General features: G+C 39.9%; 1 protein-coding gene across 2 annotated transcripts in view; it reads left to right on the forward strand.

Moving 5' to 3' along the window:
• The window catches only part of PTPRG (protein tyrosine phosphatase receptor type G), a 713510-nt gene that overhangs the window by 167895 nt on the left and 517905 nt on the right, over positions 1 to 27710 (forward strand). For both annotated transcript variants that reach the window (XM_030307145.1, XM_030307144.2), the window contains exon 2: positions 9254 to 9358. In XM_030307145.1, the coding sequence (XP_030163005.1) occupies positions 9254 to 9358 (105 nt within the window). The remainder of the gene's footprint in view (positions 1 to 9253; positions 9359 to 27710) is intronic.

Consider the following 27710-nt stretch of genomic DNA (forward strand, 5'->3'; position numbering starts at 1 on the left):
CAGGAGCCCCGATAGAGCATATGACTCTTGATCTTGGGATCATGAGTTCAGGCTTCATGATGGCGTAGAGCTTACATTAAAAAAATAAGAAAAATAAAATTAGTATGTTTTGAGTTTTCTGAGACCCACGTAGAAAAAGCCATTTTTCACTTTTGAGCAAGTATACAGTAGCCGTTAACTCACAGGTACTTTTATGATGAGTAAAATTCAATTTCGTGCAGAATAATTGAAGTCTAGTGTTAATTTTGTGGGTTTGAGAGTAATGTCCAGTTCAGGGCTTTGTGTTCTTGGGTATGTTATACACCTTTTCTGAGTAATTGTATGTAAGCCACAAGGTTATTGGAAGAATTGAAGGAGCCTATGTATTTATTGATGGTGCTTTTAATAATGTCTGCCACATAGGCAATAGGGGAGTTAGCGAAAAGCTTCTAATTGGGTGAGGCATCGGGTGGCAAACTCAGGTGGCCCTAGAGACTAGAGAGGAAATATAAATGATAAAAGAGGATTGGGTGGGGTTATGGTTCTTCTGGAAAGAGCTCCTTGCTCTTCACGAAACGTATTGTTGCTATTTGGGAACAAAGCCCAGAGAAACGTATTGTTGCTATTTGGGAACCAAGCCCAGATGGCGTTAAAAAATACAGATCTTGGGGTTCTCTCAGGATTTCCCCATGTTGGCAAACACTTAAACACAAACACACCATAGGTGAAACCAACTATCTGGAGGGATTGGTGGCTGTATTCATCATAGTGGCCAACAGGGTATAATCTCTGATCTGTGTTTGCCAATTCTGTTGACCATTAAGGATTCAGAGTGATGGCACGTTGTAAAATTGGAAGTTCAGATTTGTGGCAATTGACATTACCACAGCCCTATCTGTGACTAACCCTCGTTTTGTTGATAATCTTGTAGAATCAAGAGGCTTGGTTCTTTGAGAACCAAACACTATTAAAGTGGATCAGAAGAGGCGGTTGATTTATTGCTGTCTTATGCTGTAAGATATTTGAAACCAGGAGTCCAGTTCTGTTTTAGAAGGGTGGTTCTAAGGAGGAGTGAACCTTGGTATTTTTCAGATTTTTATCACAAATGTATAAGGACTCTTTGTATAAATCTGTTCTCTAAGTGTACCTCTCCTTGGACTTGTTCAAAGCATCTATTTTTATTTCTGAAGTTTTTAAATTAGGATATAGTCAATAGTAGAGAGATGGCTCTAATTTTTTTGACTCTTTTAGTCTTGTCTGGTTAAAAAAATTGGTTCTGCTTTGGGACACCTGGGTGGCTCAGTCAGTAAAGTGTCCGACTTCGGCTCAGGTCACAATCTCACAGTGTGATTTCGAGCCCTACATCGGGCTCTCTGCTGGCAGCCCAGAGCCTGGAGCCTGCTTTGGATTCTGTCTCCACCCCCTCTCTGTCCTTTTCCTGCTCACACTCTGTCTTGCTGTCTCTCAAAAATAAAGAAAAACATGAAAAAAAATAGATTATGTGTTTTTAAAAAAATTTTTTTTACTGTTTATTTTTGAGAGACAGTGAGAGAGAGACAGCGCGTGTAAGCAGGGGAGGGACAGAGAGAAGGAGATAAAGAATCCAAAGCAGGCTCCAGGCTCTGAGCCATCAGCACAGAGCCCATCGCAGGACTTGAACCCATGAGCTGAGCTGAAGTTGGACACTCAACTGACTGAGCCATCCAGGCATCCCTAGATTCTACCTTTTGTAATCAGTGTTATTTGAGAGTAAAGTAACAAAGAGAAGATCAGTCTTTTGCTTCTCTACGTGACTTAAGTAGTAAGGTCATTTTTATAACCTACTTTGTGTCCTTTTTTCCCCTAGGATACTACATTGCTGTGCAATTCCTCTTTCCCTTGTAATCTGTTTGACTTAAAAAAAAAAAGAAAGAAAAAGTCATGGCTCTATATTAGGTCTCTTTATCACTTTAGATGGTGAAGAAAATATATATTTTTGTAGCTGGGACAATAAGTACATTTGAATATGATAAAATGGGTAATCTACTGTAATATAGTCTATTGTGTTTGAGGTGAGCTCAGTATCACAAACAACTGGAGGGACCATTTGTAATGCAGTAGTTACAAAGGGACGTACTTCTTGATTCTACCATTTGGGACACTCACCAGGTACATTTTACTACGATTAATTGGAATACAGGCACAAAGGAATGAAAGGCTGATGAGAATATTTAATTATTTTAACTATGATTTGATACTTTTGCCCATTGTAGGCACAAAAAAGATAAAGATTTATTCATTTTAGACTATTGTGTGGGATTTAATGTTCTTAAATGCTTTTTAAAATTCAGAGAAAATTATGCTTGTTAGAGATTTTGCCATCCTTGAGGGATCTTTAATTTGTTTGTTGTATGAGCTGTTATAATAGATATAAACAGCCCGCTTAACTGCTTGTCTGCCATTATGGAAATATGCATTCTGGATGTGAAAATGTGAGTGCCTGTACTTATTTTTAGTGGGCTTATTTTTGGCAGTAACTCTGGCAGAGAACTAGGACTGTATGTGAGAGCCATCCATCCATCATCTTAAGTAATTTTCATTCTGGCACTAGAGAACCAGAACTTCTTTGTTCTGATGTTTTCAATTTTGGATGGAAACAGACTGATTCTTCTAGGCTTCTGAGTCCTTTGGAATGACCTAGAACTGGACATACATTTAAGTGGAAATACCCTCAAGGGTCACTAAACTATTTTGCTTTGGGTACAAGATGTGTGACCATGTTGTAGGTGGAACTTTGGCCTGTTCTCATCATAAATCTTTGGTCTCACCCGCACATAGCCTCTGCCCCTGTAGGAGATCTTGATAGAGCTGGCATCCAGTAGACACTGGTGGCTCAGTATGGTGAGATGATAACAGTCATCTGAAGGAATGCTGTGGATGTGCTGAAATGCCTAGTGACTGTGTGTCTTTCTCGGTGGGCGTCTCAGACTTCCACTCATTTTCGGAGACACAAATGCATGTGTAAATGTATCATCTTTGTCAAAAAACAACAAGACGTTGGCTGTACTCTGGGATTTCAATTCACGCATTTGCAGTATTGGAAGAAAACGGTCTCCATCATTACATAACTGCATTTAGTTTTCTCCCATGTAGATTTAGTGACCCTTCTCTTTGACAGTAGAACCTAAGGAAAGACACTACGTCAGGAATGTTATTTAATGTAGTGTTTAGAGGGGCTGGTCTCTTTGTATGAAAAATGTTCTGCCTGCAAATTAACACAGTAGAGTTCAGACAGCTTGAAACTCTTTTTATTTCCCCCAAGTCAAAATTTCTGGGAAACGCTGAGAGTCAAGATTACATAGAATCCTCCTGAAGATATAGTTAAGGCAGATGGGATACACATCTGCTTTTATAATCCCAGAATACAAACATTTATTGTTATAAACTATGTCCGGTGGCTCTGGGAAATTAAATCATGCACATAGGAAACAGTTCCGTTGATATCTTCAGTGGTAGGTAGCTCTTTGGATATTTTTATAGGAAAGGATTGGGCCTTTGGGTCTGGAAACATTTTTATCTTTTTTGCTTCAGGCTGGAAATGAGGTAGGCTCCGGAGAAGTTCTGAGAGGGGGTAGAGTTTATGAAATCTCCCTGATGAAAATACCTGTCACTCATTTCCCGCTCTGCATAGCAACCGACCTGACTTAAAGCTTCCTCCTGCTGAGTGAGGCGTAAGCATCATTGGCTAGTTAATGCTATTGGTTTTGAAATCTACACTTTCATCCTGTAAAAGTTGAGAGGCTCAAATTCTCCTGGATGATGGGAGTAGCTGGGTATTAACTGTCTAAACTCATTTCATTATTATACCATTCAGACCCTCGAAGGCTGCCCGGGTTTGATATTCCTCTTGCCCAGGTGTGTTAGCCGTGTGTGTGTGTGTGTGTGTGTGTGTGTGTGTGTGTGTGTTGGTTGAAGTCGCACTGGAGACTACCTCTTTGAGGTGGAGTCTGCAGCATTGTGCACTATTGGATGTCCTTTTTGTCTTCTACATTTGTTCCATCACGGTGATCCCAATTCCTTGAAGCATTATCACAGCATTAAAAGCCCTCCTGAGCTTTCTGCTGACAGATGACTTCAGCTCCATTAACCATAGTGGGCTTGGTGCTGTAGAACTTGATAGAATACATGTTTGCACAACACTGACTCCTCCCTCTTATTAGTCACAGGATACCTATAGGCAGATTTATACTTCTTGTCTGTTCTGAAGAATGAAAATACATATTTTCGTAAGCATGCTCCATTTTTAATTGTGTAATTAAGTTGCTGACATAAGCAAGTATGTAATTTCGCATTAAGGTAAGGATCCGTAAAGGCATGCATTTGCATAATTTAATTTTCTGCACAGAAGATATTGAAAATCAATAGCATGATTCATAGCCTTACCATATCATTGCCATGCTGCTGTTGGTTGGCTGTTTGAGTTTAAAGAACACAAAGAGTATTAAAATTGATTGAATTTGGGGTGCTGAGTCTGTATCTTTACTTGGGAACCTCAGACTGTTTTCTTTTGCAAATCTCTGCTCCTTGCCAGTAATATATTATGTTGCTTAGTATACTCAATTCACATCTTTGAGTGCTGTTCAAATAATTTCTAAAAATTGTTTTTTAAAAAACACCTTATTATATGATGAAAATACATTTGAAGAGGGGAGTAAAATTCTTTTGTTTTAAATTATAGAAGTGCCATTCGTACATGCTTATGTTCTTAGAGAAAAAGAAATCACACATTACTGATGTGGATGGAATAAAAGGGAAAACTAAATATAGTCATCTTTAATGAATAGTTTATGTGTTAAAAAGAAATCTGGTGTTGGGGTGATAAAGTCCTTTGCCTCCCTGTTCATTTCTGAGTTGCCTCCCTAAACAGTCGCTTATGAGGAATTCCAGATCATTCCTCCAGCTTCACGTTTTAGATGTTTGCTATTGTGATAATTGGGCAGCGACTAGAAAGTGAGGCAGTGGGAAGGTCGTGGTTTTGCTTGTGGCTGATATGAATACACACATGTACATATACACAGATAGACGCACCCACTCTTATCCCCCTCCCCCCCCAACACAGACACTAACAGCCTTTTTGTTGTTCTTGTGTGTGTAGTCATTCACTCACTCATGATCGAATGCCTACCATATTCCGGATGCCATCATGGATGGTAGGTTGAGAGCTCCTTATCTCTGGGGAGCTTGGAGCCCGTCCTAGGCCACACAGCATGTCCTTCAGAAGCAGGTTTTTTGCCCATTCTTCACCTTGCTGTGTGCAGCTCACATTGTACCTCCGTACTTTTGGGGGTGTGATGAAGATGGGGTTAGCCCGCCTTCCTTGGGATAGCCCTGCCCTCTGCATTACCTCTTGTCAGTTGGCCTGTTTCCAGCAAATACACACGGCTTGTTTTTTGTCCCAAGTGAACTCCCTTTAGACAGCTCTGCCCCTCAGCTGAGGCCCCTTAGTTCACAGTGTGCTGCATGTGGATGGCTGGGAAGGCAACTGCTCGTTGGGGTATGGATTCCATTACTTTGCAGTGCCAGGGGAGGACCTTCTGACGGTTATACCTCCCTTGTTTCTTGAATTGGATACGTCTTTGTAGGTTTGCTTTTTCCACTAATAGTTCAGTGGGCTTGGGAAGCTGGCAGGTGTGGGATCCCCAAACCTGCTTGCCTGATGAAGCTCTGGGCTCTGTTGCTTTGCTTTTCCTGCAGGATGGCTAACATCGCTGCCCACACGAAAGCAACACCCATGAGAGATGGTTCTGGCAGCCCTTGTCCTCCTTTGTTCCCCACCCGAGTCTTCTCAAAGGTTCTGGAAACTGACAAGCACCTCCTTTTCAGGACAAAAGGGGGATTGGTTGTAGAGATTGTGATTTCAGATAACACCTTCTGTAAAAGGTATAAATGAATATCCTTGAGGATGATTCCATTCCTCTTTCCTTTTACATCTGGCTCATTTGTGTGTGAGCTTTTCTGGTTGAGTTCAGATTTAGCCACATTCTGAGGTTGATGCTACACCCGTGTGATTTCTGTAGTAAGCGGTTCATCCTTGCCTGGCCAGCCTTTTCCCAGGGTTAACTTAGCCAGTCAGGTTCCAGGCTGTGAGGATGAGTTGAGAGAATGTCAGAGTTGAAGGGGGTCTCTCTGGTCTAGCTCAGCAGGGAAGTTTGTATTTTTATCTCTGACTTCAAAATTGAATCACCTGGAGAACTTCCTTTAAGAAAAGTACCTGTATGCTGTATCTTGGTGCCTCCCCAGATCAAGTGAATCTGAATCTTAAGTGGTAGCCTCCAGGGCATAGATTATTTGTTTTGCTTTTGTTTTGTTTTTAAAGCATCCAAGTTGAGAATTAGAGCTCTAGTCCAACAATGACCTTTTATGCATGGAGAAATTGATGATCAGGTGTAGAATTGACTCATTTGAAGGTCACCAAGGTCACCTTTATAGTATCAATTGGGGATCTTTTGTATACAAGGGACAGAAAAGGGAGCTTTGGCAGGTAATTTGTTCATGTAAATATAAAGCTTCCCACAGGAACAGTTTCAAATTACCTTTGTCATGGGCTTTAATTTTGTCAGCAGAATTGATCTATAGATTTTGCTTCCCCTGGTGTGGTTGTATTTTTGAGCTCCTCTCCTCATCTTCTCCTTGACCCCTAGCTAGGCTCCTGAGGCTTTCTGGATCCTGCCCTAACCTCGCCAGGAAGAAGGAAGAATCTCTCTGATTGACTGATGTCCCCATTGCCAAACATGTCACTGGGACCAAGGGCATGGTTTACAATGATTGGCTGGTTTAAGCCAAACAAGGCCCCCTTGGAGCTGGCAGGGATGGGGTGACAGGATAGACTGTCCATTACATGACTTAACAGGTAGACTTATGGGGCGTGGGTATGATAATGACAAAATCAGAGTCTCTGTAACAAATTTTTTTCTCTATTATTTGGTATTTTTGAATCACTCTGTGCCCAGTGCTTAGCTGCTCTGCTCACAGTATCTTGTGGTGGTGTTGTAACAATGCTATGAAGCTGCTACTTTTAGCTTCATTTAACAGGCAAGGAAATTCAGGCTCAACAACATACCCTAATGGAGGTCACATTTCTGTGTTCAAGGCAGTGTTTTGCTCATTGCCTTGACAGAAAGAGGAAGGATTATTTGGGAATAATTATTTAGAGTGAACTAGCTCTAAGAAGCATATTAAACAGATACATAAAAAAGTTTCCCACATGCACAGAAAACAAATAAGCCGAACAATTATTTATGTAGTGTGCTTTAATGCAGGGAAAAAAATAGGAGTGTAGGAGATGGAAAATTTTATTTTTGATCTCTAGAAGTTTAAAATGGTCAACTTCCTGGATCTCTGCATGGCTTATCTGCAAAATAGTAGGATGGATTGCATGGTGGCTACCTAAACCTTTATCAACAAAAATTTTAATTTTTGTTGTTCAGGACCAACGAACAAACATAAATGGTATCAGTATCAGATTTACTTTTCAAGCATTTTTTTTTTTTAAACCAGTGTTTGGAGTTGACATGCAAGCCTAAAGCACAGATCTCTTCGACTTTCGATGGGGTTATGTTCTCATAAACTTGTCGTAAGTGGAAAATATCTTGCACTGAGAATGTATTGTATACAGCTAACCTACTGAATGCCCTAGCTTAGCCCAGCCTGCCTTAAACATGTTCAGAATGCTTACATTAGCCTACAGTTGGGCTGAATCATCAAAGCCTAGCTTATAATACTGTGTTGAATATTTCATTTAATTCATTGGATACTCTACGGAATGTGAAAAACAATGGCTGTGTGAGTACACATGGTTGGAGGTGTGTTGGCTGGTGATCCTCGTGATCGTGGGGTTGATTGGTAGTTGTGCCCTCTGCTGCCCAGCATAAGGGCAAGAAGATCTTATCCGGCATATTGCCAGCCTGGGGAAAAGATCCAAATCCAACGTCCGAGGTTCGGTTCCCACTGACTGCATATGGTTTTTGCACCATTAGTAAAGCTGAAAAATTGGCAGGTCAGTCTGTCGTAAGTTGGGGACTGTCTGTACTTTACATGTTTCCTAATATGCCATCATGGTGACATCATTATCATTACTTTGACAAATTCAGAATGGAGAATGTACTGTTTTCTTAGTGCCTTCCTAATCTTAAATTGAATCTACAGTTCTCCTAACCATTGTCCCTGCTTTTTAAAAGCACACTTGATTTTGTTTGGGTGCATTTAAATATTAACATAGATAGCTGGGATGTATTGTTTGAAGTGTAATTCCATTTCATTTTGGATTCTGGACACCTGTGGTATTTGTGTTCTTACATGTCAGTGCATTCGGGTGTGGACTCGTAAGAAGGGAAATTTACATTCATGAATTGGTTGGGAGGGGAGGAGTTTGAACACTGTAGCAGGCTCTTTGTAATGGCATAGAAGATTGGAATCATTATGAGTTTTCCAAAAATACATCATGAAACAGGTTTCTTTTCTGAGCATTGTTGACCTTGCGGGTTTCGCGTTTCATATCTTCAGGTATAACAGGTGACTGTTTAGGGTCTAAAGGATGTGGAGGGTGTGTACTCACCATGGGATGTCTCCCAGGCCTTAGACTGCGATGTGTTTGGATGGCAGAAGCCGTGGTTTTGATGCAGGCACGCTCATGTTCAATTCCCCGATGGCTGCGTGCTTATCTGTGTTACCTGGGACCAGTTACTTAGTGTCCCTGAGCCTTAATTCCTCCAGTTGTAAAAGAGACCAAATGACCCCTTGCTCTGTGAAGATCAAATAAGGCTTAGAGGCCTTTCAAGGCTAGGACCTAGGCTTATCTACCTAGCCGGAATAAAAACCGCGGATTCCAAGTCTACTAGTTGAGGGACATTGGGCAAGTTAAAGTTATTTAACTTCGGTAAGGTTCAGCTTGCTTATCTATAGAGTGGTCTCATTACTGGGACCACCGATGTATTGTCTAGTAGTGTTCTGCGGACTGTGTAAGATACTATATGTCAGGGGCTTAGTGCACCATGCTTGGTGACTCAAAGGAAAGGCTCATTGTAAACTACTCTTCGTAGTAATCCTGATAATCTGGTTATATAGGTTATCCTAACCTATATTATAGGTAATATAGGTTATCCTATAGTTGTGTTTCTGTAAGTCAAGAGGTTCTATTCCATTATCCCTGAGGTGTGTGCTTCTGGGAAGACACCCGAGGTGTGTTGGACACCCTTCCTATGTCCAGTGAACTCACTGTGCTCTCCCTCTCTTCCAGCCTTGACAGAAGGCTACGTCGGGGCCCTGCACGAGAACAGACACGGCAGCTCAGCGCAGATCCGCAGGCGTAAGGCTTCAGGTGACCCGTACTGGGCCTACTCCGGTGAGTTGATGTGTTCTGACCAGGATCACACAGGCCAGTCACCAACCCCGTGAAACTCACCGGAGAGTACTCTTTCAATCAGTTTCACACCTAACTTGTTTGTTCAAACCTTTGGTAGTTCACTACAAGTTGCAACACCAGAGTCTGTTTTTCCTCAAGGTTATATAAGTACCTTAATTTATCTCTCCCACCTGTTTTCTCAACCTGCTTTTCCCCCCTCAATTTGCATTTATTTCTGAACTTTACTTGTTAATGAGTTATTGTACCAAACATGTAATTTCCCAAAAGACACAGCCTTTTCTTTTCTGTCTTTTCAGTGGCTGTGATTTCAGAAAGCAGCAAATACAAGGCTAGTCTTCAGCTGCTAAATGTCTGCTAAATATTACAAAGCGTCACATATCAAAATGATCTGTTGTGCTTTAATCTACAAAAAAATGCAACTTTATTTTCAAGTCAGATCTTGTTAGTTGAATATATTTCAGCCCTCTATGGCATTCTGCAGTTCTTTTCATTTTTGCTTTTAAACTTTTAGCCTTCAAGCCAGTGGAGACAACAGAGCATTATTAAAATTATGTTGAATGTTACACTGCAAATGATTTTCTTACATTCTAAGGGGGGAATAAAAATGAACACCTACAAGAATATACAGACATTTCTGGATGATGCTTCCAGCAACCATCAAAAGTAAGATAGGTGGATTGTTAGTTCCAAACGAGATTTTGATGCTTACAAATATATGGAAAATGTATTGTAGCCAATTAAGGAGGAAAGGCTGAGGAAGATAGACAACTTTGGAAATTATGGTGGCACTGAATAATTCAAATAATTTGTAGGAAAAGGCTTGAAGGCATGGGGTATTAGTATTAATAATAAATCTGTGTTTATGCAATGTCATTGCATATAGAATTGCAAGGCATTATTTTCATCATGATGCTCTGGTTTTCAATCCTGAATTTCCACCTGCAAATCTTGTTAAATTTATGTCACTGTAAAATTTATAGGCTTGATCTTTAATTACACCTTATCTATTGGCTTTTTGCATCCTTTTGTCTATTGATAAATCTCCTGCCCCTACGGGGAGAATAGCCTATCTGTTTTGTTTTGCAAGGAACAGATAGCGATTCTGAAGTCTTCCATCACACCCAACTCCTTGTGATTAGAATTATCTAATTAGAGCCTTTTTGTCACCATTTCTGATAAATGAAGGAAATTGCGCGATGAAGGCCAGAGTTACATATATACGTAGCTTCTTGCCAAGAAACACGAAGAAAATTTATCATTTTGTACCCTGCGGCTCCCATATCAGTTAGGAGGAGGCGTAAAGTGGCCTGCTATTTACAGTTCATCAATCTAGAATAATAATGCTGTTAGGCAGGAAATTGGAAGTTCTATCCCATCAGCATCTCTGATTTCAAGTGGCAGCGAAGAAATGAAAGACCTAAAACTTTTGCCATCACTCAGTTAAGAATGGATGCATGTGGTGCAGTCTTTGGAATGGAGCAGTTGTTGACATCCTTAACTCCAGTGGACCTAATGAGTCTCCGTTTTGCATTTCCCGAATGCATTTCTGGAATGGATCTGGGAACTGCCTCTATCAGCAGAAGGGCTAGTAGTTCAGTGGCAGGCTTTTGGCACCTCTTTTCTGTAAAAACTCCAGACAGTAAATAAGTTAGGCTTTGTAGGCTACGTGTGGTCTCTCTTCCACTGTCGTGCAGAGGCAGCCATTGGTAATCCTAGATAAACTGGCTGGGTTTCCAGAAAAATTTATTTATGAGCACTTAAATTTGAGTTGTGTATAATTTTCATGTTTCAGGAAATATTATACTTCCTTTTATTTTTTTTTCCCCTTAATCATTTAAAAATAGAAGAACCATTCTTACTTCACAGGCTGTATTAAACTAGGTGGCCAGTTGGGTAGGGTTGGATAAGGTCCACAGGCTGTAGTTTGTCAACTCCTCTCCTAGTTGTTTTTTTTTTTTTTTTTTCCTGGGTGGGATAGGACAGTCATACGAGGAATCTCCCAGAAGGCTATAGAGTGGTTTGGAAGAAACAGAGAAGTTACTTCCTTAAGGGGAAAATGGAGAAAATAAAAAGTAAAAGAAGAAGAAAAGATTGAGACAGATATCAATTGATGGTATATAGTCCATATGCTTTAACTTAGTTCTTCCTGAAAATTCAATGGTATCCATGGTTGCTTCACTCCAAAGTGCTGGAATATCGATTTTCATGTCAACAAGACTTTGGGTCCATCAGAGACACTTCTTAGCATTTGGCCAATCCATCAGAGACACTTCTTAGCATTTGGCCAATAGACAAAGACAGATCAGGAAGGGGTTGTTGTCTGTCACTTTGGGCACTTGAGACCAAGGCCTTGAAACCACAGTAGACCAGAGGTCTGCTCTGAGATACAGGTATATACACCTCTAGGTATAAATGCTGCTTCGAAAGCTGGTGTGCCAAGGGAAAGTCTCGTTGTTTGTAGAGGGAATTGTTTTTAAATTTAGCAAAAGTGAAGCAGACCATTTCTAAAAGGTTGGTTTGATGGTCTAGATTTTAATTTCATGCCTCTAATTCACAGATTTGTCTTACTTCCTCCTAAGATAATATCATTGGTGCTTTGGGGGTATGTTGTGTGAGAGTATGAATTTTGAAGTCATGTAGACTATGGCTCAAATAGGAGTTTTATCTCCTAACACTTAAAAAAAATTTTTTTTAAATGTTTATTTATTTTTGAGAGAGAGTGAGAGACAGAGACAGAGCATGAGCATGGGAGGGGCAGAGAGAGAGAGGGAGACACAGAATCCGAAGCAGGCTCCAGGCTCTGAGCTGTCAGTACAGAGCCCGACGTGGGGCCCAAACCCATGAACCGTGAGATCATGACCTGAGCCAAAGTCGGATGCTTAACCGACTGAGCCACCCAGGCGCCCCTGTCTCCTAATATTTTTGTGACATTGGGAGGACATTTAATTTCTTGTAGATTGAGGTTCTCCATTTTTGAAATGGGGATAATTAAGAACGATTCCCTCATAGAGTTGTTTTGGGGATGAAATGAGATGATATGTGTGAAAAGTAACATAGTCTCTTGCATCCAGTACCTAATATTTCTGCTGTTTTTGACATGATTATTAACTACTTTTGGTGCTGTTGATGTTGTTAATTGCAATTCTCAGTGGGTACCTGTGACGGGCCACTGGGTGATCGCTTGGTTATACTGGGAGCTGAGTAAGCTAAATTTTGTCAGTTATATTCACAAGAACTCCCCATTTGGGATTTGGGAATGAGGGTTTAAACAAACTATCCTCAACTGTACTATACAAACCATGGCTGTTTTTGTGTATAAAGTTTTACTGAAACACAACCATGCCCACTCCTTTGGGTATTGCCTACGGCCCCTTACGTGGTGGGGTTGAGTAGGTGCTACAGACTGACCAAAAGACCTAGGATATCTTTATCTGGCCCTTTAGAGAAAAGGTTTACCAACTCCTGCTCACATTGAGATAGCTTGGGTTTTTGAGCAGATATTAGCCTGACTCATAAACAGAATTCAGAGATTTGGAAAATGTCTTCTTTTTAAAAAAATTTTTTCCTCCCTTGCATTTTCCCTTGAGCTGCAATGTCCTCAGCAAGTCTAGTTAGCATTCAGAAGGGAGTCTGGTGGAAAGGACTGGGGAGGAAGAAAGAGATGAATGAAGAAGGATGTGCTACAGGAGCTGGATCAGGGAGAGGGTTGGGTGTTGGTGCTTCTGGGGCCCCGTGCCCCTGGGTTACTGCGTCCTGCTCAGTAGGCTGCCTTTGTGGAGGTGGGGTTTGGTGCCTGATGCTGACCCAGTTACTCTGCTGGCATCCCACCACGTTCACTTTAGGAAAGTTGTGCAAGTTTTCGAGCTGGGGATATTGTCACCACAGTAGTTCATTAATGTTAGTGTAACTTTCGCATTAGGACTAACCAGGTTATTTCCATTTGTCCGTATCACTTTGGGTAATGCACACTTCCTCGTTACATTTGAGATGCTAAAATCTTTACTTCTGTAGGCTTATCAGACAGTGCCACTGTGAACATCTAGCATAGAGGACTATTTATTGAGGAGCCTGGAAATACGTGCTCTGGTCCCATTGGGATCATCTGAAGATTGGTTATCTCTCTGGGTTTTATTTTCATCTACTGTAAAAAGGGGGGGGGGGTCATAATATCTGAGTCCAATGTGAAAGTCTCATGCATAAGAGATACGAAGTGGAACATAAATGTAAGATATTATTATTGTTAAATGTTAATAATAGCTTTGTAATTTCAAGATTACTTTCTATCTTTGGGTTTATTTTCCTTATTCCAAGATAGGGACAAAAGGGGAAAGACCTCTTTATGTATTTCAGAATTATACTGGAAAAAAAAAACCCAAAGATTGAATAAGAGTATCTCACTGGAAATATTAAAATAATCTCTCTGTTAGTTTTACTTGACTAAGACACAGATATTTTTCTGTGTTACTTGAAGTGATGACACCTCATGAATTTTGGAATTTGCCCAGAACTTCTGTAATTATTACACAAAAAGTAACAAATGCTAGGTAGGTCATTGTTGCCGGAAAGGGAAATGAGAAACAAATCTGGAGCAAGTTCAAGGGGAAATTGGAGGCATTTTATAAAGCTATCTGTTTTTTCTCTTCCCCCTTAGAGACTTGGGGAAATGTAAGTTGCGGTTTCTTCTCCTACCCTTTTTTTACTTACCCTGTTTGATTTTCTGCATTTCGGGTAATCCATACCTCATGTTCCTTCTGTGTAGAAAGAGTCTATCAACCAGTACAAGGGGGGACAATTCTCATTGTTAGAGGAATCCAGAATTGAGATGAGTGATGCCAAAACTGCCTGCAAGAAGTGTCTGGTGTTGTGCTGAGCAGTGGTCAAGCAGGATTATTCTAAGAGGCATTCCAGCTGTGGCCAGGACGTCATAGGAGGAGGCATCCAAGGTCCCTTTTCATTGTCCTGGTTGGTGACTTACTCAGCTGTACAATGGAGACCAAAAGAGGACATATCTTGCAGGATGGCTTTTTGAGGGTTATATGTAACATATGTAAGCACCTGCTATAATTCTTGGCCCCCGCTCTGGAGTGGAATACGCATTACCCATTTGGCTCTTAATTATATGCCACCCCACTACATTCTTCATATAGACATCTTGTTTTAGAATGCACGTGCGTGTGAGTATGTGGTGCATGGAGATGTATGTTTTATTTCCCTAGCGAAATGTAGAATCCTTGAGGATGAGGATTATAAGTCCTTTTTTTTTTTTCCTGCTGTGTGCCCGAGTATCTCATTTTGTGCCTATTTGATGCATATTTTTCAAGTGGGTGAATGGATGTACAGATAAATGAACTCCTGTCAGAGTCTGGGCTTGAGGACTCACTAAGGGGATCCTGCCATGAAATTCAGATAAATTAGTGGGTGATTTACAAAAGGCTTCCCCATTGGATCCTTTTAATCAGCACCCCTGGTGAACTTAAGATATAATTAAATTCCTAAAATATAATTTCCATGCCTCTTTTTAATAATGCCTATGAAGGGTAAAGCAAAATATACCTGCCTGTAGAAGTCTGCTCTTGTGATTGGGAGAATGGAAGCCACATTAGGACCTCAGAGTTTCATATTAATATTGTATTGTGTGCTCTTCTCCTAAAGCCTCCTGTGAAGTTTCTGAAGGGAATCATTTCCCTAGAGACATTGCGTTTGCAATAGAGAGCTTCTTATCTGATGGAACCGGACCGTTGGGGAGGAATCAGTCTTGAGATTCTTGTTCCAAGTCCCAGCTCAGTGTTCCCTCCACTTTGATGCCTAGCCTGAACCCCCTCTCCCTTATCAGTCTCCCTTTGTTTTTCTTTTTCTTAAATTAATTAAAAAAAAAAGCTTATTTATTTTTGAGAGAGAGGGAGAGAATGAACAGGGGAGGGGCAGAGAGCAAGGAGGAGATAGAATCCCAAGCAGGATCCAGGCTGTCAGCACAGAGCCCGATCTCACCAACCCTGAGATCATGACCTGGACTGAAATCAAGAGTCAAATGCTTAGCTGACTGAGCCACCCAGGCACCCCAACCTCTCTTTGTTTTTTACACTTTGTTTCTCTCTTTATAACTCCCTATTACTCTATGTACCATTCTAAGTAGAAGATACTTATTCACTGAACACACTTATTAATTACTTACTGTATGTCAGGTGTTGTGCTATAATGGGAGGGGTCAGAGAGGCTCCCAGAATTATTGCTGCCTGATCCCAGCCGTTAAAGACGGGCAAGTGTTTTCCAGGACATGAGGAGGCCTTGAGGCGTGAAATGACCTGGCAGTGACTGGGGAAACGAAAGGAGCTCAGTAAGTGTAGAGCATATGGTAGGGTGGAGGAAGTTGAGGGAATATTGCAGAGTATTGGACCATGAAGAGGCTTTCAGTATTCTACCAGTGACCTAGAACATCTATCTGAGAGTGATGGGGAAGCATTTAAAGGTTTCGTGGTGGAAATGGAGTATGTTGGCTTTATATTTGAAGACCACTGGTTGTAGGGTTAAGGATTGGTCAGTGGGAGAAGTAGGCAGGATGAAAAATGGTGAAGTTGTATTCTCAGAGATTTGAGAGATAAAAGGAAAGAGTTCATGGGAATTCATTACCATTAGTATCTGGAAGAGAATGCAAAAGAAATCGTCTAGGATAATCCCCCGGATGATTGAAGATGGCATTGCATTTAATTTAAAATGAGTCAAGAGGAGTGATGGGCTGGGTATGAAGGTAAAAAATTTGGACTTGAATATTAAGATATGGTGTAGTGTTTTGTCTGTATTTCCTGCTCTCTTAAACCTTATGTTGCTTGAACAGAACCTTTGTGTGTAATTAATCTTGGTATTTCCCAGTTCTTAGTTAAATGTTTTGAAATAGGAGGGCCTCAAGGTAGGGAACACATTGAAGAACAAACTGTTTCTTCCTATAGGTACTCTTTTTTCTTTTACACTTGATCTGTGATTACAAGGATAGATAGGGTGAGAAAAAAACACATATGGTCACACACTAATCAGGACTTTATGTATAAAAGAGAAAAGTGTGTTGCCATATGCTTAAGATACCTTGAGCATTTTTCAATACTTGGCCAAGTTTGGCTTTTTCTTTCCATCTCTCCCCCCTCCACTGTTGGAAAGAGACTGTTCTCATATCTTAAAGATGCCTTCTTTTTCTTTTCTTTCTTTTTTTTTTTTTTTTAAAACCTTCTTGTAATCTTTGCTACCTGAGTATTTAAGTTTCTTGGCATCTTCTCCCTGGAGATGGTTTCATGAGTGTTTGCCAAGTTCATGGATGCTATTGTATGCTGTAAAGGACATCAGTAAATTCCTTAGGGTCCTTGTGACCCTTGGAAAAGCCTCTTAGGAAGATGAAATATTGTTCACTGCTGTGTTCGTGTCAAGAAATATATATCAGTGATAAACACTTTTCAATTGTTACTCTGATGGGACATTTAAAATGTGGTTAAATGGAAGCCTGAGAGTGTGGGTTTTCAGTTGACTCTGAAGGTAGGTTGGTGGAGCCTTTTTGGAGGGTTCTCTGGCAATATGTGTGAAAATGTTAAATATTTATAGTCTTTGATCCAGCACTTCTGTTTCTAGGAATTTGTGTTTTAGAAACACTTGTGAACATCCCCAACGTGACATTGTGTTTAACAGACGAAGTAATCATAACGAGGGACTTGGGTAATTATACTACATTCTTATGATGAAACTCATACTACACATCCACCAAAGTGAAATAGGCAGAAGATACTAGAATAATGTGGGTAATAAGGTCCTATTAATGATTAGAGCTGAGAGGTCTGGAGACTATAGACAGAAGTTAATTGTGGTTATTATTGAAAAATGAGGGATATTTCCTTTTTTTACATTTATATCTATAATACTTTAACATGTTACAGAATTATATCTAGAATATTTTAATTTCTTATACCAGTACATTCATAATATTTCCTAAAGTAATCCTTTTATTTTAGAGTAGATGGCTGAATGGTATTAAATGTAGGCAGTTGCCTTTGTAACAATTTTGAGGAGAGAGAAAGAAAGGAACAACTAAAAGGAAATCCAGAAGGGAGGTAAAAGCTCTTTTGTCTCTATAATTGGCTGTATCCAAACTTTTTAGGTGTAACAGTCCACTGGCATTTCAAATTTTATAAAATGCTGATATGAACTGTGCAGAAATTAATGAACTGATATTGACTCAGTTTGAAAATGAACATCAAGATTTATTGAGCAAAGCAGTAAATATTGAGCCAGGCAGAGATAAGGTCAATATTTGCTTTGATACAACATAAATCTTAATATTCAATAATCTATAAATTTAGTGTCAACAGAAGGCATACAGAGTTATCTATAAGTATATATCTTTTCATATCTGTGATGGATCAGAGTCAAGTATCTTTTTTCCTGGTTATAAATTTGAACGGATGATGTTCTCTCCTTTGAAACTAGCTTGTTGGGGGCAAAGGTGGGAGGAGTGTGGGTTAGTGGAAAGACATTATTACTTTAAAATTTCAAAAGAAAGATATTCCTAGCCTCATACATGCCTAAAAAAAAAAGCTAGAAAGCAATTATCCGAATGTGCTGTGTGATTTACTTAAAGGCTGGTCATCTTTTTTCTGACCTAACACTATGTGCTCATTTATTATATCTGATTTGGTTCATAAAACCCACTACCCTGACTCCCTGAATAGGGAAATATTCTACCATTCCCTTTGGATATTGGTAAGCTATGTTATGTGGAATTTCTTTTTTTCTTTCTTTTTTTTGGGGGGGGGGCAGGAAAACTGTCATTGATACATATCATGATGAGTAACACTTTATTGGCCATTCTCTTTATTGAAATATTAAGTTGAACTGCACTCTTTATCTTGTTGTCTCTTTTATTCATGGGGTGGGCATGGTGGCAGTATAAAAAGCAGAACTGTCTTGCTGGATTGTGAACTTTTATTACTGCTCATATGTAGCTGGTATGAGTGTCTCATGTGCTTAAAGACTGAATTTACTCAGTCCACAAGTTCAAGTGTAATTAATCTGTACCGGAGCAAAAGTCTTATATGGTTCAGTTGATGTCAGGCTACCTTCTGTATTCTTCCAGTCTGAGGACAGTGTACGTGGCAGTGTTAGCCTTGAGTGGTTTCTTTTCTTTTTTTTAATGTTTGTTTATTTTTGAGACAGAGCGTGAGTAGGGGAGGGGCAGAGAGAGAGGAAGACAACAGAGTCTGACACAGGCTCCGGGCTCTGAGCTGTCAGCACAGAGCCTGATGCGGGGCTTGAACCCATGAACCGTGAGATCATGACCTGAGCCGAAGTCGGACGCTTAACTGACAGAGCCACCCAGGGGCCCTAGCCTTCGGTGGTTTCTTAAGTGATCCTGAAATTAACCACAGCTCCACCTTTCAGCTGGTAATTTCACATGACTCTATTTGAAATCAGTAGCATCAAGGGTAGTACATATTCCTGGTTGTCGTTCTTGCTACTAAAATTTAACCTGTCTTCTTTTTAATTTATATTCACCCATACACATACATACCATGGAACCTTACCTTCTTATGTAATACTTTGTAGTAACTCTAGGAATTGTTACTTTTCATTAATCTTACTATAGTATTAATAAATAGTGTTTTCCCTGAGTATAGTATTGAATGTGATGTGATGTCATGAGAAATGACTCTACCCCTATATAAGAAACTGACGTTTAACATAATAAAGTCCTGTTTATCAAGGAGAACGTCATAGTTTGGTGCTAATAAATTTTTAATACTTCTGTCACTTACCAGTATCTCTTTTTAATGGAGATAGTTCTTGTTCAGAGCCTTCAGCTGGGGGAGAGTATTTTAGAATTTGATCTTGTGGGTTTTACTATATCCTGGTACCCTTAATATTTGGCAGGCTATGCTAATTTTCCATTCTGGGCTGGCTAAATTTCCTATTATATATTTAAGATTTTAGAAAAAGTGAACCAGTTTGAAGAAAAATTTAAACTTAGCATTTATACAATTGGTGTTCCAATATGGCAAAATAAGTCTTCTTCTCTAGGAAGTATTATTATCATCGCGGAAGAATTGAAAGCCTCTTCTTGTATGCCATACAATCAACCTGTATCTGTGACGTGAAAAGTCACAGAGGGTAAAGAGTTTCTTTGAATTGGCTTAAAAATTAGGGAAAATATTCAGTGGCCTAATTTAAAAAGTATGACTCACTGTGTGTCCTGCTTCTAGCATAGCCATATAGATTATTAAAAATCTTAAAATACACATTGGGGCCAAGCCCCGTGAGTTTCTCCTCCATAACCTTCTCGGCCACTCCTCCTATTTTGAGACCTCCCCAGGATCAAAGAGTGGACCTCTGTACACATCCTCCACTAGCCATTGTTACTGGCTATTGCCTCTGATTTATTAAATATTTTAAATTGATGGAGGGAATTTCATAGTGAAAGAGTGGGGTGTGGTGAGGTATGCATTATGTTCTTATATAATAAGAGCATTATTATGCTCTTCAGCCCACTTAGTGAATTTAGTTGACCTTGACATCTTTCCTGGACTTGGGAAACCACTTGATCCAGATTTCCTGTTTGTGTTGATCTGCATTCTCCCAGTTGGAAGGCCATTTTCTGGGAGGAAAAGAGCTCCTTCTTGAAGCTGCATGAAACTTTGCTACTCCCAAAGGGATCGTTAAGTTGCCCTGCCCCAATTATTGTTGGCCTCTTTCCCCCCTGGAACCCATTTTTCTCTGTCCCACCCTTACCCTAGTTCCAAGTGTGAGGACAGTGTTCTTCCTTCTAGCAGGGTGTGCATGCCATTAGTACATTTGGTAGTAGTGATTGGTTGTTGAGAAATTTGAGCAGGAAAATGAAACCTGAACTTCTTCTAGGCTGTTTGAGTAGTATCTGCAAAGATGAGAGAAGCCATTTGTAGCATGTTTCTGCTTCTGGGGCTCACTGTGATAATGGAGGCATTTTCTCCTCACTGTTGTGAAATACATAGTCCACACTCTTCTCTTGGGGAATGATTTTGACACTTTTTGAAGTCCTGTGGCTTTTACATTCTTATACCACCTCTTAATGAGCTATCTTACAACATCCTCTTCATCTAAAGATTGCCCTTTCTCTCACCATCCACTAGGGTGTGAAAAGGAAATTTCAACACTCAGGGCCAATTGGACCACATACCCGCTGTGCCAGAAAGAACGAGTCAAGATTTGCCTCCCTTTGTCTTATGAGTAGTCCTGGCTGCTGGCAGTGTTACGAGGATTTTTCTCCTATATTCACACAGAAGTTATTTCCAAGAGCATGTCTTCATATAAAGATTTGTTTTAGCATCCATTTCCATGTTTTAGCCTCTGGAAAAGATCTGACTGTCCAGGCTTAGTAATAAGGGCGATTTATGATCTAAGATAGCCCTCTAGAGGCAGGGCACTTCTGGGCAGTATCTTTTATTGTGTACTTTAAAGTGTACTCCATGTTGTTTATGCTTTACCATCAATGGACTCGTTCCTCAGAATCACTTATCTCATGACTTGAATACAGCTTGAGCAGTTCCAGAAGTCACATGCTGAGGTACAAAGGCCAGAGAAAGAAGAGAAGGTATCCTTTTCTTGTGTCTCTAGTTAAGTGCCTGTAACATGTTCCTCTAGGCACTCCATCCCTGGCCAGTCAACCCTTCTGTCCCATTGGTCAGAACTGGATCACATGTTCATGCCTAATCCAGTCACTAGCAAGAGATTTAGACCCATCAGGATCTACCTAAGAATAGCAAGGGGAATGGCTGGCTGTTGGCAAAGTACCCCATGATGCTTGCTACCCTCCTTACCTTCCGGATCTTGAAAGCTAAGCAACCATGTGACGCTGAATAAGGGAAGAAATTATAAGAAAGAAATTTTTTTCCTTTTGAAGTGAAAATTTGATTCTAGAAGCCTGACATGGTTGCAAATAAGATAATAAAGTTTCATGAATGTAGGGTACTTCACAGTGTTCGTGGTTGCACTCTCCAGTCCTGTCACCACTGGTGATACATGGCTATTTACATTTAAATTCATTAAAGCTAGATTTCGAGTTCTCAGTAACCACAAGTGGCTAATGACTACCCTTTGGTACAGCAGCGATATAGAACTTCCCTATCCTTGTAGAAAGCCCTATTGGACAGTGCTATTCAGGGGATTTAGACATTGTAGAGAAGCCAGCAGGTACATTTATTGAGTACAGACTGTCTCAGACACTGGGCATATTGCTCTGTCTTAACTGATGTTCAAACCAGCAGTCTGAGATAATGCCCCCCCCCCCTTTTTTTTTCCAGAAACCTTGGTGGGGAAGTGGCTTCCTAGGGAGCAAGTTAGAGACCTCTCCTGAGCAATGATATAACCTGTCTGTCTGTCCCCCTTCCCCAGGCTGTGAGTCACTGGAACCACGTTTGGAAAGAGGACAACCCTATACATGCAAACATTCTCTTAAATGCAAAGCGTTAGGTACACATGCTGATTTAAGATCTTCCTGAAAATCTTGTATACACTCCCAAGTATACAAGCTGCTCAATTCCAGAAAGGCCCCTTGTAGGTCCCTCTTCCCCTTGGTGGTCTTGGGGAATTGTACTACTTTAGGACCTAAACATTATTTTTGCTGAGGTTCTATGTTTTTGGCTAAAGAAATCAGGGACTTTAGTGAATATTGTGTGTGTGTGTGTGTGTGTGTGTGTGTTTGTGTTTGTGTCTGTCTGTCTTCCTTCCTCTAGTCTTCAATTCATTGAGGCATTTGCCAAAAGAGTATTTGTCAAACACTGGCCACGAGGCCGGCTGAGTCCTAGGAACTAGGGCTACAACAGAGAACAAAAGAAACAAATGCCATTCCTATGTGGTGGAGGCTGACAGGGAAGCATACACAAAATAATAATATGTAATCTCATCAAATAATGCTGTAACAAAAAAAGTAAAATAAGGCAGTTGAGGGTGACGAAGGGCAGAGAGGTGCTATTTCCAAAGGAGAAGCCAGAGATGGCTTCTCTGATAAGGTGGTATTTGGGGAGAGACTTGAGTATAACAAGGGACTAAGCCCTGTGGATGTGCGGGCAGGCATTCCGGGTGAGGTTATGAAGGGAGATAGTAGAATTCAGAAAACTTAAATGTTGGACCTAAAATCACACTGCTGACTTCAGCTGGGCCTTATTCTAGCATCTAGAATCTTGATTGGCCCAGGTTGCTGTAACAGTGCCTACAGTGCCCACAACAGCCTCCAAAACAAAGAATTATCTGGCCCAAAATGTCAATAGTGCCAAGGCTGAGAAACCCTCTGGGAGGGGCTTGCCAGAGCTCATTGTGTTTACACAGATGGTTGCCATTGATGTGATGAGAATTCCACTTTCTAGTTACTTGTTGATCCAAATCCTCAAAGTTGGACAACTGAGTCAGGTTTCTGTGGCAAGAATGCAACAGGCCGAGTCATGAAGGGTGGCTAAGGTATTCCAGAGTCCAGTGAGCAGCTTGGTGTTCAATCCTCTGTGGAGCCTGGAAAGGAGAAATGGAAAGCTTGGCAAGCTGACCATTCTAGGAGTCGAGGCATAGAATTGTAAAGGAATGAATCACAACACGGGTTGGGTGAAAAGCCCACCTCTCATGTCTTGTGAAGGCAATGAGTGATAGCCACACCACAGTAAAGAGGCGGTGAGATTGCTTTTATTATTATTGTTTTATTTTTGAGGTCCCTGGTGACTACTCCATGTGTCAACCCTTTGATCTAAGAGGCTGCTGTGAAATATTATCTGTCTTCGTATTGCTAACCATGAAGGACCTTCCAGCATAGCTGATCAAGCCATTGCAGCACCATGAGAAAATTTATAGTTATCCAGTGTGAAACTTGACAAGTCACTTCAATGCTGGGCAGGGCGTAGCACACGTTCTTAAGTGATCACTTTTAACAAAGGGAGTGGAAAGGAAAATAGAGCTATAAATGATGACTGATAGGTCATCATGATCCAACATTTTGTCAAGTGTCAGCAGCTTAATATTTGATACGAGTTATAATAATGTTATAATAGCGGCCATGGATTCCTCATCTTCTGTGTATGGATTAAACAAAAATTACATTGCATGTGTGGGGGGGTTATAAATGCATGTGTATTTATCTAGACAAATCATGGTACCCTGAGCTTTCCACAGAGCAGATGGCTATTATGTACTTTTCTGTCCCAAGCCCTCTTACACATGTTTAGATATAAAGACAGATTTATAGGGTCACTGTCCCCAGGAGCTCACAGTTTTTTCTCCTTTCTCTTTTGAAAGTGAATTATCAATGTTAATGATGCCCATGGTTAAACATACCAAGAGCTAATATATTTATCTTGATACTCCTATGGTCCTATGGTTGGTCTACTGAGAGTTTGAAAAGTTGGGGAATCACTTTTATGTCAGACTGGCCCAGAAATATTTTTCTTTTAATTGGAATGATAGCACCTTATTAAAGTATTGACACATCCGTTTAAATTATGTTTGGATGTGTGTTATTCCAGCTCCCTTAGTCCCCACAATTTGAAGTTCAAGTCCAGAAGCCTGTTGATGGTGAAGGTAATGTGAGAAGCACTTGTCTGTCCAAAGAAAATGTGTAATTACTGTAGCTTCTTTTTCCTACCTTGGATTGTTTCTCACATCCCCGACTAATTCCAAGGGACTCTCTTTACTCACTGATATTGGCGACAGACTTCATTTTTAGAATATTTTTTTCTTTTCATTTTTTTCTCTTAGATTTTGAGTCTAACATTTCTGATTGGTTTCACATTTTCTGGGTCTCCATCTGCATATGAAAAGGAGTATATTTGGGATTTTAAATCTCTCTAGTGAAAATATAAACTGTCTTATAAAAGGGAAAGTATGTCTCTATCACAAATGTATTATTTAACACCATTATTATACTGAAATATGTTTTCCTAATTTAAAATCCTTGATATAAAACAGCTACTCATTAAAAAAATTTTTTTTAATGTTTATTTTTTTTATTTAAAAAATTTTTTTTTAACGTTTATTTTTGAGACAGAGAGAGACAGAGCATGAATGGGGGAGGGTCAGAGAGAGAGGAAGACACAGAATCTGAAACAGGCTCCAGGCTCTGAGCAGTCAGCACAGAGCCTGACGCGGGGCTTGAACTCACGGACCACGAGATCATGACCTGAGCCGAAGTCGGACGCTTAACTGATTGAGCCACCCAGGCGCCCCTAATGTTTATTTTTAAGAGAGAGAGACAGACAGAACATGAATGAGGGAGGAGCAGAGAGAGAGAGAGGGAGACACAGAATCTGAAGCAGGCTCCAGGGTCTGAGCTGTCGGCACAAAACCCGATGTGGGGATCAAACTCACGAACCTTGAGATCATGACCTGAACTGAAGTCGGATGCTCAACTGACTGAGCCACCCAGATGCCCCAACAACTACTCCTTTTTAAAATGTGACTAGAATAAGAGAATTGACATTTTTTTTTTTGCCACACTCCTTTTTTTAAATAAGTATTTTTTCAGTGTTAAAGAAAGTTACAGTGTGTACTCTTACTCTGTTTTCTGGTGACTTATTCAAACACATAATAATTTCACTATAGTAAATAATTTCTCCTAATTTTCCCTTAGGTAGACAACCCCTCAAATATATAGATTCTCGTTTAAGTAATTTGTCTAAAGGTTGTTTCACTGAGTGCTGCTCTTTGCACAATATATTTTACAGGATATTAAGAGCATTTAAAGTATTCTTTCATATTAATTGCTTGGCATTTAGGTGGTTTAAGTTACTTTAATAAATTAAGTACAGCTATAATATAAAGAGTGGAGAGTACAGACTTCCAGGGTTCAAAGACACTCACTGCATTGTTGAATGCTTAAAATACAAGTTCAGGTGAATATTTGATATTTGATTTTGAGGCCTCATTGTAGAACAGAATAGATTTATGCATTGGGAGGACAGGAAGTATAATAATTAGACATATATTAATTGATTTCAGATTTTTGTCTGTAAAATACTAGTCATAAATATGGTTGTTAGAATCCATGTTTATAGTCTTGGAATTTGATTCAGGGAGTGAGTTATTCATCAAAAAAGACACTAGTCCTACCATTTATCACAACGAATTGTGAATTTATATCTCTGTAACTCATAGGTGTGATGTATGTCTCTTTTCGGTAGGGACGTTTACTATAGGAATTAATTTTAGACATTGGGAGACTTTTATGGCCATTTTAACTGTTACTTAAAGATTTAAACAACGTTACTGATATCTTGTCTTTATCAAGATATCTGGGAGTCGAGTTTCTGTGAGCAAAAAGAAGATTATCATTAGAACACAATTGTTGGAGGATCTCTGTGTTTACCTCAGAACCGAGTCTCGGGGTAAGAAGTCCTCGTCAAGGGGCTGATAGGCAAAGGTGGTTGCTCAGAAAGCGTTGTTCCAAAGTCTGTGCTTGGAACATGAATGCAGCGGCCTGTTAATAGGCTTTCTATGGCAGAAGAGTCCCGTGGGCCAAGGAAGATGGGGAATTGCTGCGGTAAACACAGGGATTCAAGTTTTCTTATTGCAGGACTTATCAGAAACTTTAATATCCCACTCTTGGGCGCTTCACCTTCACTGTGCACTCAGAAGAGAAGCAAAGGGTATGTGGGGGAGAGTGTCGGTAGGTTAGGTAGGACGTTGGTTCTTGGGAGCTGGATCTTCTATCGTTATTTCCTAACAGCTTTGAAAGGGCTATGCTGGTATTCTAGAGTATGGTTACAGGGAAATTGGAGAGGACGAGTTTCACATGATTCACACATCTACTGGGAAGTGCAGAGATATGCTTGATTAAAAGGAAAAGCCATGCCCATGTACATCAGAAATTTTTTCCTCTTTCTTCCTTACTTAGTGGAAATGGAACATTTGTGTGTAAGAGAATTCCTTGGAGGATGAATTGCCATTTAGTTTAATGTGATGAAAATATGTATTCCAGTCACTGTAAATGAAAATATTTACAAGACATGACTACATTTAAATTTATGGACATGTGCTTTGTATAATACCTTCCTTAAGAGGGTGATGATGTATGGGAGTGTGGGATGGTTTTATTTCGTATTGAATTTGGGAATAATAGAATTGTCACCAACAAATGGGTAGATGAACCCCATAAGAAGGGAATTCGCAGTAACACGGAATTAAAGATTTTTGTCAAACCAGACGACACGTGATTGGGCCTTAGCAGTGAAGGTACCTGCAGAGTTTAAGTTTGGAAATTAAATTTTAAGACGAAAGAAGGGATGAATTGTATGGAGAGAGAAAAAAGAAGTGGGGATTGAGAGTATGGAGAGAAAGAAGCAGGGTGTCATGATTCTGTCGTTGTCCTTTTGTTTTTCCTAAGTGTGAAGAGTCACACATCCCCCACTGGGAACTCAAAACGTGTTTCCAGACATTGCCACATGTCCCTTGGGAGCAGGCAGAGCAAAATCGCTCTTGGTTGAGAGTGCGCAAGACGTAATAATAATGGGTAGTAACACTGCGCAGTAGTATAGATTATTAGATGGTAAAGTTGGCCATGATGTTTGACCTGAAAAATTTATTTAGGTAGCTGTCAAAGGTTCCCTATTGCAAGTGGGCGATTTTAAGTGTTTCTTCCCATTTGTTATAACAAATGGGTAGCCTGGGTTTTATTTCCCTTTGATTTGTGCTTTGTCAGCCCTGGAGAGCATGGATGAAGTGGATTGTAACTCAGATTGAAGATGAAGAACATCACAGGGTTGCCTTGTTAATGGGATATATGTTTGCCTCTGATTTGTATAATTTATTGTTTAAGATTCATATTTAGGGATGAATGATTGGGTGGGTTTTTAGACCTTGTCCACCTTAGCAGGATTATAGTTCTAGCACTTAATCTCACGTTTGCTAGTATAAGGAATTCAAGATGCTGCCTGAATTAAATCAAAACGGTAGACAAGGTCATAATGTTAATTAGCTGAATATGTTAGCCTGCAGAATATATGTGCACACATACAGACATATCATATACAGGTATATGCACATACACACACATACAGTTTTTTATGTCTGGGGGTGTGAGGACTAATGTCTGAATGATTTTCTTAACTTCGCATCTACTTTTCCTCCCCCAGCATTCAATTTCATTCCGTTCAGATCATCTCTAATTTCTGTGGAAATGGCTTCATGAAGTATTTAAAATGAGCCATGATTTGAGATCTTCTTTAAAAAAAAAATGGAAATTGGATTTATCTGGGTTAGAATTTTATCGAGAATTACAGCTTAATAACTCTTAATATTATTTTCAAATTCATATCTAACACAATTAAAAGTTGGGTTGTTAAATTTCAGAGCA

This window comes from Lynx canadensis, chromosome A2, assembly GCF_007474595.2.
Source record: "Lynx canadensis isolate LIC74 chromosome A2, mLynCan4.pri.v2, whole genome shotgun sequence".
NCBI lineage: Eukaryota > Metazoa > Chordata > Mammalia > Carnivora > Felidae > Lynx > Lynx canadensis.